The 14,281-nt window shown below is 45.8% G+C and overlaps 1 protein-coding gene and 1 long non-coding RNA gene across 16 annotated transcripts in view; one reads left to right on the top strand and one right to left on the bottom strand.

Annotated features, from left to right (window-relative positions):
- LOC131764090 (uncharacterized) overlaps positions 1-14,281 on the top strand; it is a 119,002-nt gene that overhangs the window by 39,830 nt on the left and 64,891 nt on the right. The gene's annotated exons all lie outside the window — the stretch shown is intronic.
- On the bottom strand, positions 6,217-13,308 carry NME6 (NME/NM23 nucleoside diphosphate kinase 6). Of its 6 annotated transcripts, none has more exons than XM_067043113.1 (6): positions 13,011-13,308; positions 10,428-10,524; positions 9,582-9,684; positions 8,742-8,781; positions 8,160-8,320; positions 6,217-7,885 (listed from the first exon to the last, which is right to left on the bottom strand). In XM_067043113.1, the coding sequence occupies exons 1-6, from the start codon at positions 13,037-13,039 to the stop codon at positions 7,719-7,721; spliced, it is 597 nt and encodes a 198-aa protein (XP_066899214.1). In that variant the 5' UTR covers positions 13,040-13,308; the 3' UTR covers positions 6,217-7,718. The 6 variants fall into 6 exon arrangements, with proteins under 6 accessions (XP_066899214.1, XP_058933065.1, XP_058933064.1 ...); XM_059077082.2 differs by having other exon boundaries at positions 12,962-13,250; XM_059077081.2 differs by lacking the exon at positions 13,011-13,308 and adding an exon at positions 12,890-12,977.

Raw genomic sequence — 14,281 nt, 5'->3', positions numbered from 1 at the left:
AACTAGATCCCACATGTCATGGGGCAACTAAGTCCGTGTGCTGCAACTACTGAGCTTGTGTGTCTCAACTAGAGAGCCTGTGTGTCGCAAACTACAGAGCCCACACGCCCTGGAACCTGCACGCCACAACTAGAGAGAAGCCCACACACCGCAATGAACCTGTGCGCTGCAATGAAAGATCCCACGTGCCTCAGGAAGATCACACGTGCCGCAACTAAGCCCCGATGCAGCCCCCCCAAATTAATAATAAATAAATAAATCTTTAAAAAAAAGAAAATATCCCAGCATACTTGAACAGCATGTGGCCTTTGGTCCCCCTTGGGGACAGGGAAGCTTGGTCCCTCCTGGAAGCAGCTGCAGTTGGGATAGAGAGGAAGGGAGTGTGGAGAATGCTGCTCTGTGCCAGTATGGAAGGCTTTACATTTTTCACTTTTAAGTGGGTGCCTCATGGCTCAACCAAAGGAACTTTTGTTTCTGAGTGTTTTCACTCAGAAAGTTCTGTCTTCATTGCTGACATTTACTTCAGCTTTGGAGACTGCTTGGCTAAGGATCACCTTTCAGCTTGACTGCAGAGCTGTCTGTCCCATTGTCAGAGCATTCTTCCCTTCTCTCCTGGAAGAAAGTAAGCAACAGTCAAGGCCACATCTAGGGGCTTGTTACAATCCTACCTCTCACCAGTCAGCCTATAAATTTTTATCAACAGGTAGGACAGGGGGGCCCCACTGGGCGAGAACATTTTCTGATAGATCCCAGTACCATATCCCTGGAACTGGCCTATGGGATCCTTTGCCCTTCTTCCAGAAAGCCATGTCTTTATCACAGCATCACATCCTCATTGCCAAATGAACATTTAGAGGGATGCTTAGGACTCATGGTGGATTGTCCACAAGTAAAGAAGAGAGACAAGGAAAAAATCCAAATATATGATGTTGGTAACAAGAACAACCAGTCTTATGTAGGTGAAGAAATCGGAAATGTAGATAATTTGCCCATGTTCACACAACTAATAAGCGGTGGTACTTGGATTCAGCTTGGTATTCAGGAATAAGGATTCCAAGGTAGCATATTGAAGGTTTCCAAGGTGGAAACCTCTGTGATAGGGTACTGCAGAAGTAGCACCTGGCAAAAATTTGTGCTTTCTGTGCCTAGAAAGGCCCTTTCCTTGTTACTGGGGGTGGGAGGGGAATGGAGGAGGAAAGGGGAGATCCTTTAGCCAAAGAGCATTACAGGAAGCATACACTGAATTAATGCTATATCTAACTGAGTTATTTGGGGCTTGTCATGGTGGTGGACCACCAGGAAAACGAAGAGCTATCATATGTAAGTAATCAACCTTGATCATCATGAGTTGCTGACATTGCTTCTCCCCAAGGGGAAGGGAAGAATACGTCTGATCCCAGGGGATTCTCTGATATGCTTCATACCCAGGGATAATCTTCAGTGGACCCTCACTGCAGTCAGCTCTTATATCAGGGTGAAACATGTAAGGGATCAGACGCTTTAGATATAAACGTCTGTGTTTCCCCAGTATATAAGCATCTTAGACCTTTAAGTGCTGACTCTGGCGGGAGGAATTATAATATGGTTGGTAAAGGATGGAGATAATAAGAATCAGTTATGGCCTCATGTCTAGTTGCAGTAGTGGGAATGGGGGGGGGTTTCCCCACTAATCGGCTTATACTGAGTCTTAAATAGAGATTGTGGCTCACCAGCATCTTGCCTGGCTCTGGGATATGCTGAGCTACACATAGACCAAAGCATGAACAGGGAAGGATGGCCTTGGACAACTTATATACTCCATCTCTTGGCCACATCCTTACCATGGCTGTTGCTGCACCCAAGTGAAATCAGAGAGCTCCTTAAGTCCATTTCTTTTGTGCTCCTCCCAGGAGCTTCTCTACTGATGAGGTACAGGAAGCCTTTCTGGCAATACACAGATTTGGACCTGCAGGGGAGTTCAGTCTTCCTGTGGAAATGCTTAACAATGGATGATGGAAACCAGTGGGCAGGTCCCCAGCTTCTTGGTCTCTGATGGGAGAGAGAGGGCTTCCAGCTAAATAGAGGCCAGTTGTCCACAGTGGTGACCACCTCAGTACCCCTTTCTTGGGTTGGCTTTCTCTTCGCTGTTTTACTCTCCCAGTGCCTCCACTCTTATTTTCTGAGATCATTTCCCAAAATCAACTAGCTACATATAAGCCCTCATTTCCTGCTATGCTGTTATTTCAGGAGAAAAAAAGGCCACTCAACTGTGGCTACACTGCCAGTAACCCAGTTACCACCCAGTCTTCCATAATACTACCTTTGTAGTGACGGGCAAAGCTGAAAGAGGAGAAACACTCCATGAAAGTCTCATCTTGTCCACAGTTCCCAGACCTGTGAGTTAAAAATCTGAAACCACTAACTAGATGACGAACCCCCACGCCAGCCCACCTGCTTATGCAAAATGCTCAGAGAGACAGGAGGAGCCAATTTCTCCCAGGACCCCAAATAAGTTTGTAGCTCTTGATGCCCACATGGAAGAGACTTATCTCTGTGAGAAAACTTTGGACCACAGAGGTTTATATATAACATGTTTTTCAGAGGGACTCAATCACATGAGGATTGTGGCTTCTACTTCTAGGGGGAAAACTGCTGAAATTTCTCAACTTCCATCACTCTTGATTTAACTCACTAACATGTTTCCTTAAGCCTCCAGCCCAGCTCATTTGAGCCACACACCCTCCCTGCCCTACCCTGCCCTACCCTGCCTTCTGCTCCTTTGGAAACCTTCTTCCTCGGTCATCCAGGCTTCTCACTGTGAGAGACTCAGGCAGTCTTGGTCCTCCAACCCTAAATCCTAGCTTTGTACTCCACTGAGCTGGGTTTCTGTCTGAGCTGTCAAAGAGCCTATTTTATTTTGTTAATGGGTTCAATGAATCAAAGTTCTATTTCTGCTAGACTAATATTACAGTCACTTTCATAAGAAATCAGTCGTGTACTTTGGCCATGGTGCCGTTTCTGTGGTCTACATTCCCTACAGGGGACAGGAATGCTTACTTTAACCTCAGCATAAAGAGTGTGAGATCAACTTATGTGATTTCATTTGGTTTTAACTCCTCTTGGTAAAGTGGTAACTAGAAATGTGTCCTACCCTAATCATAATCTATCAGCTATCTCTATGCATTACCTAAGTTTATATATGAGAAAGCTACTTTTAATTGTACAGTCTTGTCAAAAACATTGTAAGTAATTAAATGTGCTAAAATAGCCAAAGGAAAATAGTGTGAGATTACATTAAGAGGTGTGATTAACTTAACTCTTTCTATCTGAAATCCAAAGAAAGAGAAGAAGAGATCATTTAAATTGTCATTTATTGAGATCTTGGGTTTTTGACCTTATGTGCATGAGTTAGTTTAATCCTCACAGTAACTCTGAAAGTATGACTTTCTCATTTAACAACTGAATTGGTTGGAGACAAATATAGCTAAAGTCACATAGCTAGAAAGTGATAGAACCAGGATTTGAATTCTGATCTGTCACCAAAGCTCCAGCTTCTAATCCCTGCACCTCCTTTCCAAATAACTTGAGAGGAAACACTGTGTTCTCCCGCACATTCTACCTTTCAAATAACTCAGAACACCCTCACCCCAACCTCAGTCTCCAAACTGCCGACCTGTTCACTCACATCTTCTTGTGCACACAGGTTTGCCACCAAGTGGGAACCCTCCATTGCCCTCTTTGTCCATTTGTTTTTTGTGTCCTGTTTAATCCTTAGATGATTGTTTCAACTATTTACTTGCCAAGACTAAATATTCCTTGTCCCTTTGATCTTTCACCAAACCTGCTCCTGAAATCCCTGATCTTGGTTGATTCCACCAATTGCGTATTTCATGGCTGCAACTCAGCATAACACATGACAAGGCATGTGACTCATATTCCAAATACAGGGTCGCAGAGTTCTTAATTTGCCCTCAGAAATGCCTGGTAATCCTACTGTGTCTCATGAGTCAGTTCCCTTTCCCATGCTTCATAAGTATTATTTCAAACCTTTTCATGCTTTATGAATTTCATCTTTCCCCTCACTTTGAATAGATGGCTTTGACGCCTGTTTGACAAATGAAAGAGATATTGTTGAAGAAAGAGCTAACATCCCCATAATGAAACATGCAAGCATTCCTATGCCTCTCTCCTATAGTGAAGGAGGAGGTATCTTTAATTCCAAGATTGACCTTTTCCTCTAAAGTGTGTTTGCGTCCTAGTCCCTCCTGCTTCTCAGGAATTTTAATGATTATAAATTATATTTATGGTAAACCAATCCGTCTCTAATGACTCCACTTCCTCAGCATTTAAGCATGTTCAAATTATTACTATTCTGAAAAATTCTCTTCTAATCCCATTTTCTTTCCATCTACTGTATCTCTTAACAGACTTGGAAGTAATCCCCATTTATTCACTCTTTCATCCCAAACACTTCTCAGTCCTCTCTACTCTTTTCTATACCCACCATTTAGTGGACACTGTTGCTGGAGCACAGCAATATTTTAATCCCCCTTTTTACTCAGTCTTAATTTCTCTTGCAGCCTCAGCAGAATTTGATTACATTTTTCTTATTCCTATCCTCTCCCCACACTCTTTCAACTGTTTTCCAGCTTCTGTGGTCACCCTCAGCCTTTTGTAGGGTACTTCACCACCACATGCTGGATTGTTTCAGTCCCAGCATTCTCCTGCCTCCCCTCCACTCTGTGCACTCTGTCTTGCCAGTCACATCCATTCCCTTCACTTAAATCTCTAGTCATTTCACTCTACTCAGTCACCAAGGATATCTGCTCTACAGTGGCCATATAGGTAGGGACTGAGGGGCACGTGGAGCAAGAAATATTCACAGGTACAGAGCTTTAATGGTTAGATATGAAAAATGGAGGGAAGGAGAGTGCTTCCTCTGGTTGCTTACCGATAGCTGGGGCTCCTGATCAGTCTCTCTTGTCAGTTTGCCTGGTGTTTTCAGCTGGCCTTTGTTTAGCTTTGTGGGGGAGAATGCCGCAACTAAAATATCCCACATGCTGCAACTAAAAAGGTCCTGCATGCTACAACTAAAGATTCCGCATGCCACAACTAAGACCCAGCACAGCCTAGATAGATAGATATTTAAAAAGAAGAAGAAAAAGAAACCAACCAGTCTCCTCTTGAATGGTGAGTGTGCACGCCATACTGTAATGGGCTGCTGAGAAAATGGGGTGAGCCTGTCAGTGCAGACAACTGATATGAACTTGGCTGTACAGAGATGAAGAAACAGGTAGCCAAAGGGGAAAAGGAGGTTAAAATGATTTTGAAAAATGGGAGACACCAAAACATGTTTGAATTCAAAGGGGAAGGACTCAGTGGAGAAGGGTAAAAGTGCAATAAAGACTAGACAACCAAAAAAGCAAGGAGATGGGATTCAGAGCAACATGGAAGGACTGGCTTAACAGGAAGCAGGACCCATCCTATGTTGTAACAGGAAGATAGAAGAAGATGGGAGCATATGTAGACATACACTTACAGATTCAGTTGTAAGAAGATTCTCTAAGACTCCTAGGTATCCCACTCTAAACCCACAGGTAGTATGACAGTATAAATGCTTCAACCCGCTGTCTTCCACACAAAGTAAGCTCCCTACCATTCCAGAGCTGCCGCTCTTGCCAAGTCACAGTGACCCCCATGCTGCCATATTTAGGGGGTACTTTAAGGGCTTCATTATTCTGGACTTCTCAACAGCATTCAACATTGCTTCATTATCTAAACACTCTCTTCTCTTGACTTTCCTGATCCACACACCCTCGGTTTTTTCCTTCCTTCTCTGGCTATTTCTTCATCTCCTTTGATGGCTTGTGCAAATATTTGTTTTCATAAGTACTATATAAATTCAAGGCTCCTCACTACTTTCAGTTTGTAGATTGTCATGGTAATGGCCCCCAATGATTCACACCTCCCACTGTCCATGCCCTATGTGTGGACTCTGGGCTTGGCCATGTGACTTGGCCTTTGTCAATGGGATATCAGCAAACATGACACAAGCAGAAGCGTGATGAGCTTGTGAATGGGGGCCTGCTCTCTTGGAACCTTGAAACAACCATGCTATGAAGCAGCTCAGGATGAAAGACCATGTTGGACCCAAATGCTGAATGCAGCCATGTGAGTGAGTCCCAGTGAGCCCAGCAGAATCACCCAGCCAATCCACAGACACATAAGAACGAATCGTTGTTGTTGTTTAATATTTATTTATTTATTTATTTTTGGCTGTGTCAGGTCTTAGTTGTGGCACATGGGATCTTTCACTGCGGCATGCGGGCTCTTTGTTACAGTGCATGGGCTTCTCTCCAGTTGTGCATAGGCTCTGTAGTTGTGGAGCGCGGGCTCTAGAGCACATGGGCTCTGTAGTTTGTGGCATGTGGGCTCTCTAGTTGTGGCGCACGGGCTCAGTAGTTGGGGTGCGCGGGCTTAATTGCCGCGTGGCATGTGGGATCTTAGTTCCCCGACCAGGGATCGAACCTGCCTCCCCTGCATTGGAAGGTGGATTCTTAACCACTGGACCACCAGTGACGTCCCTAAGTCATTGTTTTAAGCCACAAAATCTTGAGGTGATTTGTCATGCAGCAATAGATAACTGTCATCCTCAGCTACAGCAGAGACATGGCTAGCTTTAGTGGCTTTGTGCAAATTTAAAAAAAAGTGAGTCATAACAATATGCCTCTACTGGACAGACATACTTTTGTTCAAACAAAAGGTGCCCCTTCTTCCAGGATGCAGCCCTGTGCCAGGTGCACAGCATGGATTTGAGCCCACGGTCAGCTCCATCACTGGGTGCCTCATGCACTACATAAGCTGCATACTGTGTGTGAACCTCCTGGGAGATTTCTTCACGATTCTCCCTTTTTAAAAAAAAAAAAAATTATTTATTTATTTTTGGCTGTGTTGGGTCTTTGTTGCTGCGCGCAGGCTTTCTCTAGTTGCAGCGAGCGGGGGCTACTCTTCATTGTGGTGCACAGGCTTCTAATTGCAGTGGCTTCATCTTGTTGTGGAGCACAGGCTCTAGGCACATGGGCTTCAGCAGTTGTGGCACATGGGCTCAGTAGTTGTGGCTCACGGGCTCTAGAGCACAGGCTCAGTAATTGTGGCGCACGGACTTAGTTGCTCCGCGGCATGTGGGATCTTCCCGCACCAGGGCTCGAACCCGTGTCCCCTGCGTTGGCAGGCGGATTCTTAACCACTGGGCTCCTAGGCAAGTCCCACGATTCTCTCTTTACTTAGCATAGACCAGAAACTTGACTTCAGGACAGATTTAATTACTCCAGTTAGGGATAGAGAGACAGTACATAGAGTAGTGCTCCCAGCCTGCAGGATTCAGAATACTGACTTTTATTAAGGAAAACAGACCAAATGTTGCTAATACGGTCACTGCATTTTTCAGGCAAGTTAGTTAGGCAAGCTCCTCCTTGAAAAGGGATGAACAGTTCTCAGAAAAAAAAGGAGCCATCATTCCTCTGACCCACCCATGAACATTCCAGAGAAGAGGTAGATAGAGAGTTAGATTCTAGAAGAGGTAGCAGTGAGGAGCTAGGCTCTTAGGCAGGTGGTGGTGCCCAGCAGAGATGGCACAATGAGCCCCAGGCCTCCCTGGTCTTAGGAGAATGCTCTGGACCAGAGGTCTGCGAGAAAAGGCTGGGCAATGCCACCACTCTTCACAGACCAACAGGCCTGCATCAGGTTGGCCCTGGGCCTCCTGTTCCAGCTGCAAAGTGGATGCCTCCCTCTGGATTGTAGCGCACAGGGCCACAGCGCAACTGGGGCTCCTCTTCCTCATACCAGCGCTGTTCACTGAAGTTGGGAAAGAAGGCTGCAATCTCTCTACTGGCTGAAACCACAGAGTCTGTAAGGGGAGGTAAAAAAGAGAAGGGGTTCTCATAGGGAGTGCAGGATGGAGGCAAAAGGCAATCATAATCAGGTTCAGAAACCAGAGCCTATACTTCTCCTGCCCCTAAGTCCTGGGGCCGCATCTGCTGAGGTGGCCACAAAGAGCCAGAAACACAACTGGGAAGAAAGCTCACTGAGGGACCTGGCTCTCAACCCCACCATACTGCCTGCCCAACAACCTCAAACCAACTTCGCTTATTAAATACTGTGGACACAGGAGGCAGACTCACCTGAGCCATGGGTTGTATTACGGGTGTCAGTGAGGCCTAAACTCCCACGAATTGAATCTGGGGCCACGTGGCGTGCTCGAAACACTCTGGTGGGTCCCATCACTGTCCTCCAGAGCTGGATGGCATCCTTGTGGGCGAGGATGTAGGCTCGGATTGGCCCACTGTGAACAAATGGAGCACATGTCAGGAATCTGGCTATCGGGTCCAGGAGGGCATACCATGAGTAGAGCACAAATAAAGGCACACTGGACATCCTGAGAGTCTCCTTGCCTTTCTAGTTGGGTGCCAGTATTGCTTCAAATAGAAGATGATGGAAGGCCACTGCTGATGAGCAAGAAAGGCCACAGGGATCAGAAGAGTTGCTAGGCAGCATTCAACAATACTCTTCTACAGCCCCTGGAGCAGTTAACTACCATGGGACAAGTGGCCACAAGGTCAGTGTTGGCCCAAGCCCATGTTTCTTCAGACACTTGACACTGGCTACAAGTTTAAAAAATGGCAAATAAAATTAACAAATCTATTTAGGGGGCAGGGGAAATAAGTCTCAGTGGATGAAGATGTTGGAACCAAAATGAGAAATACCTGGCCATGAACTCCACCAGCCGCTGATAGAAAAAACGCCCTGCAAAGAGAGTACCTTCATCAAGACACTGGTGCCAAGAGAACTTTTTATACTTCTGACTCCCTATTTGTTAGGGTTTTTTTTGTTGTTGGTTTTGTTGTTGTTGTTGTTGTTGTTTGCAGTACGCGGGCCTCTCACTGCTATGGCCTCTCCCGTTGTGGAGCACAGGCTCCAGATGCGCAGGCCCAGCGGCCACGGCTCACGGGCCTAGCTGCTCCGCGGCATGTGGGATCTTCCCGAACCGAGGCATGAACCCATGTCCCCTGCATCGGCAGGCAGACTCTCAACCACTGCGCCACCAGGGAAGCCCCTGACTCCCTATTTGGAATGATAAAAACTGTTTTAGAGAAAAGAACAAGAAGGACCTTGGTGTCTGACATACCTGGTCTGAATCCAGGCTCTCCAACTTGCAACCTGTGTAGTTTCAGGTAAATCATTAACTTCCCTAATTTAGTTTGCTAATCTGTGTGCTGGGGACATAACAATACCTACTTCATGGGGTTGCTGGGGAATTAAATGGAATCATGAGCCTTTGGACAATGTCTGACAGAGTAAATTGTTAACTAGTGATAGTATCAGGACATAAAACTAAGTTACTTGTTGGGACCATGACATAGAACCCTCCTAGAAAACATTTAAAAAATATTGATAATCATGAAAAGTTTGTGTATAAACCAAGATTTTAGAAGACTGGCTTCAATTTTACGGTTGGTAGGTCAGAGAGAGCCTGACACTGTGTGTCCAGGTAAAATCTCTCTTGTGATAGAGAAGCCTCCCACTCAGAGGACTGTTGACCCTACCTTCATGCTCTTGGTAAAACTTCTGGCAATCTTCCTTTCTCCACAGAAGTTCTCTCATTCGTACAATAAGGAACTTGTTGTTCAGAATCTGCTGATGAACAGCCTGGATAAACACCACCCCAAAGATAAAAGTCAGTCAAAGGGAACATTTGAGTGAATGGGAGACCCAGGCAGACCAAAAGAACCCTGAGGACCCTTCAGAGCCTAGGACTTGAGGGTCTGTCCCATTGGTGGGTCAGAAGAAAAGAGATGCCCTGTTGCTGTCTTGAAGATGGAGTGAGCCATGTGATGAGGAATGTCAGTGGACTCTAAAAATGGTAGGCCCCACCTGAAGGCCAGCAAGGACATGGGGATCTGTCTCAGTCCTGTAACCACAGAAACCAAATTCTGCCAACGTGAATGAGTTTCAAAGTGGATTCTTCCCCAGACCCTTTAGATAAGGGCCCAGTCAGCTGATACCTGGAATTTGGCTTTGTGAAACTCTAAGGAGAAAATCCAACCCTCAGCCAAACCTACTGGGCCTCTAAATTCTAGAACTGTGAGATGAGTGTTGTTTTAAGCTGCTAAATTTGTGGTAATTTGTTATGCATCAGTAGAGAACTAATATACATACATTGTCTTGAGGTTTGGTTTTTCTTATTGTATTGGATCCTTTCTTATACTTTATATCTGCCCCAATTCTCCAATAGATTTTTAATCTCCTTATGGTTAGAGTCATGGCTTCTAACTTTGCCTGCATACCACCTAGCACAGGACTGTGTTGTCAGTCTTCACAAATGGCCCTATGGCACCTGAAACAGAAGCAATGCCTCCAACATACAGTAGAGGCTTAGGAGTTGTTCTTACCTCCAGAATCAGTGGGTGAGCAACTGCATCAGGCTTGATCAGAGCCAGAGTAAGCTGGAGAGCCTGAGGGCTCCGTAAGATAGAGGTCATCTCCCTCCTGCCATCAGAGAGTCAGATAAGAGACCCGTCAGTGCTTCACTCCCCACCCTTCCTATTCTGGAGCAGTTTTGCAAGTCAACCAGGGCTCTCACTCCTGACACTGATAAAGCACATGACAGTTACTGAGTATTTAATTTGCCCATTTGGGTTCATGGGGTTGAGGGAAGGGAGTGGTAGAGGGGCCATTCAAGTTGCCCAGTGGAGCACATAATCTGGTTAGTGCAACTGTAAACCTGCAAAAGAGTGACCCATTCAGAAGTTCAAGTTTAAACACGACCTGTCTCTGGCAATACTCCCGTCCCTTCCTTTCTTTTGTGTTTTACAGAGGATTTACAATTTACATTCCTAAAGAGCAGGCACAAGGGTACAATAACTGTTCCCACAGTGCCCTCCCATCAATTATAGAATTTGAAGATTGGATGGACAAGAATTGAGATCTTGCCAGGATACCCCCCAAAAAGTCTGCTGGATACATACCATTTCTTATCTAATCTTACAGATAAGTCAGGATCTATCCTGCCCAAATCAAACCCTTTAATACACTCAGCTGTCCTCAATGGCAAGGTTTGCAGACATGCAACTCCAAGGTCAAAGACAAATTGTAATCATTTTGTAACTGAAGCAGCTAAAACTGCCTGGAACAAAGGTGCTTAATTTTATTGACTAAATGAACCTATACAGTCTTATTCTATTCATCTTCAGAGAAAAGAACAAGACACTATTTCTAGTGTCTAATCATGGTGTAAGAGCTCAATAAATAATTGTGAAAATGATATAAAGAACATAAAATTATTTTATAAACTGGACTAAGAAAACTTGATATCTCTTCCAACTTTGAAATTCTATTTACATGTAAGAAATTTGATCATCTCTGCAGGACTAAGGTCTCAAAGATTATCTGGTGGAACCCCTAAATTTGCCAACAAATACAGAGAAGGCTTCCATGAACACACACAGGGACAGAATCTGGACAACCATCTCATTTCTCTTAGCCCGAAAGTAGCCTGACAATCGCATTAAAAGTAGGGCTAGGGTCTGGCGCAAACAGAGAAACTGTGCCAAGATCTCTCCTTTTCATGTCCTTTCTACAGCATTCAGCTTGATGCTCCACTCAATCTATAAGGCTAAGCACAGTCTAACCAGTACAAGATCAGCCAACCCAGTTTCCCTAACATCCCAGGTGGTGAGTAACCCAAAAGCGAGCAGAATCTTCGCCATATATCTAGGGAGAGACATCCTTGGCACCTCCCCTTCCTCACCCTCCATATCCATGATATCACTGAGTTCTGGCAATTTTACCTAGCCAGTGTATCTCAAATCCGTACAATTCTCTCCTTCTCAACTGCCACCACCACAGTCCAAGACATCATCAACCCCCTCTGGACTTCTGCAACAGCCTCTTCAGTGGTCTCCCAGTTTCTACTTTTGCTACCCTCTACAATCTGTTCTCCACACAGCAGCCACAGTGAACTAAAAATGCAAATCTAATCATATCATTTCCCTCCTTAACCCTTCAAAGTGTACCCTGCTTTTATAATAAAACCCCAAAGCCTTATCATGTCCTACTAGGCTTTGCATGATCTTAAACCTGCGTACCTCTCTAGCCTCATCTTGAATTCCTTAACTTGCTTTTGCTCCAGCCTCACGGGTCTTACAGCTCCAAGACATTCTGGCCTGACAGCCTTTGCCTGAGAAGTTTTCACAGTCCAGAAAGTGCTTCCTCTGGTTACCTCCTACTCACCCACTAGATCTTAGTTCACTTCCCCTGTTATACATTCTCATGGCTCCTTTCACGTTTTCTTCAGTTATCTCTTCCCCACTAGAAGGTCAGCTCTATGAAAGCAGGGATGTTTCGCTCACCATCGTATCCTCTGTACTTACGTAGAGTATCTAGCACATAGATGGCTCTCAACAGTATTTGTTGAATGAATCAATGAATGAATCTGATTCAGCTATTCCAAGACCAGAATGCTAGAGGCTATCCAGGGGAGGACGTGGTTCCTTTCTTAATGCCAGCGAAGTTATGCCTGTCTTGGATCTTGGTTTACAACAAATGTTAACAGGTCGAGAAACTTGCTCAACATAAAAGTCACTCGATTAGAGAATTATAAATTTTAGAAATTGCCTGGGCGTTTGCCCCCACAACAGAGGCGCCTATTCTTCTGCTTCCTGGAGGGCGCCAGCCATGCCTCTCATCCTCCCGAGCGTGTCGGGGACCTGCAACCTGTCAACTCGGCTTTCTGCTTCCAACACCTGAAACCCCGCCCCCCGACTCACAGCCTCAGCTCTAGACACCGCCCTCTTCCCCATCCTGCTCTTCCATTTCTCTAGGCCTGCAGCCGCGCGACCCCGGCCCCTTGTACCGAGGCCTAAGCCCACGCTAGATTCTGGGCTCTTCGGAGCGCCAGTCCTGCTGGAGTTCGGGTCCAAGTCACCTGATCCTCCCGCCGCGGAGGCCGGCCACCAGGCACTGCGATAGCTAACCTTCGGTGCAAGCAGGGTCCTTCAGGCATTCGTCCGGGCAGCCCGCCTCAGGGTCCTTGCCGGATGAGGCGGAGTGCCCCCCAATCCAGGAGGTCCTGCAGCAGGCAGGCCTGCTTTCTGGTGGCCCTTGCGTCTCTCCTGCACTTGGCCCGGACTGGACGAGGAGAAGAAGCTATGCCGGGCGGTAGCTGTTCTTCCCAGTCATCGGCTCGGGCGCCCTCAGGCGGAAGGGAGGGCCAGGCCGGTGGCCCTGCTCAGGGGAGGTGGCTCAGAGAGGACAGGATGGGCGTTTCAAGGTGGCATCCCGGCAGTGAACATGCGCGCCAGCGGGGCTGCCGGAGTGGGCCTGGCCCCACTCGATCTCTCCTTTATTCTTTGTCTGGGGTAGTGCCTGGCACATGATTGGTGCCCAGTATTTGTCGGAGGGACGCGGGGGGCAAAAAACTTGTGTGCGCTGGATCGCAAGGTCAGATGCAGCCATTGAATCCTCTTGCACTGTTGGTGGGAATGTAAATTGATACAGCCACTATGGTGAACAGCGTGGAGGTTCCTTAAAAAACTCAAAATGGAACCACCATACCACCCAGCAATCCCACTACTGGGCATATACCCTGAGAAAACCGTAATTCAAAGAGTCATGTACCAAAATGTTCGTTGCAGCTCTGTTTACAATAGCCAGCACGTGGAAGCAACCTAAATGTCCATCAACAGATCAATGGATAAAAAAGATGTGGCACTTATATACAATGGAATATTAGCCATAAAAAGAAACGAAATTGAGTTATTTGTAGTGAGGTGGATGGACCTAGAGTCAGTCATATAGAGTGAAGTAAGCCAGAAAGAGAAAAACAAATACCGTATGCTAACACATATATATGGAATCCAAAAAAAAAAAAAAAAAAAAAAGGTCATGAAGAACCTAGGGGCAAGACGAGAATAAAGACGCAGACCTACTAGAGAATGGACTTGAGGATACAGAGAGGGGGAATGGTAAGCTGGGACAAAGTGAGAGAGTTGCATGGACATATATACACTACCAAATGTAAAATAGATAGCTAGTGGGAAGCAACCACAAAGCACAGGGAGATCAACTAGGTGCTTTGTGACCACCTAGAGGGGTGGGATAGAGGGTGGGAGGGAGGGATACACAAGAGGGAAGAGATATGGGGACGTATGTATATGTATAACCGATTCACTTTGTTATAAAGCAGAAACTAACACACCATTGTAAAGCAAGTATACTCCAATGAAGATGTTTAAAAATAAAAAAG

This window comes from Kogia breviceps, chromosome 10 (genome assembly GCF_026419965.1).
Source record: "Kogia breviceps isolate mKogBre1 chromosome 10, mKogBre1 haplotype 1, whole genome shotgun sequence".
Classification (NCBI taxonomy): Eukaryota; Metazoa; Chordata; class Mammalia; order Artiodactyla; family Physeteridae; genus Kogia; species Kogia breviceps.
This window is presented reverse-complemented; position numbering and strand designations above follow the sequence as displayed.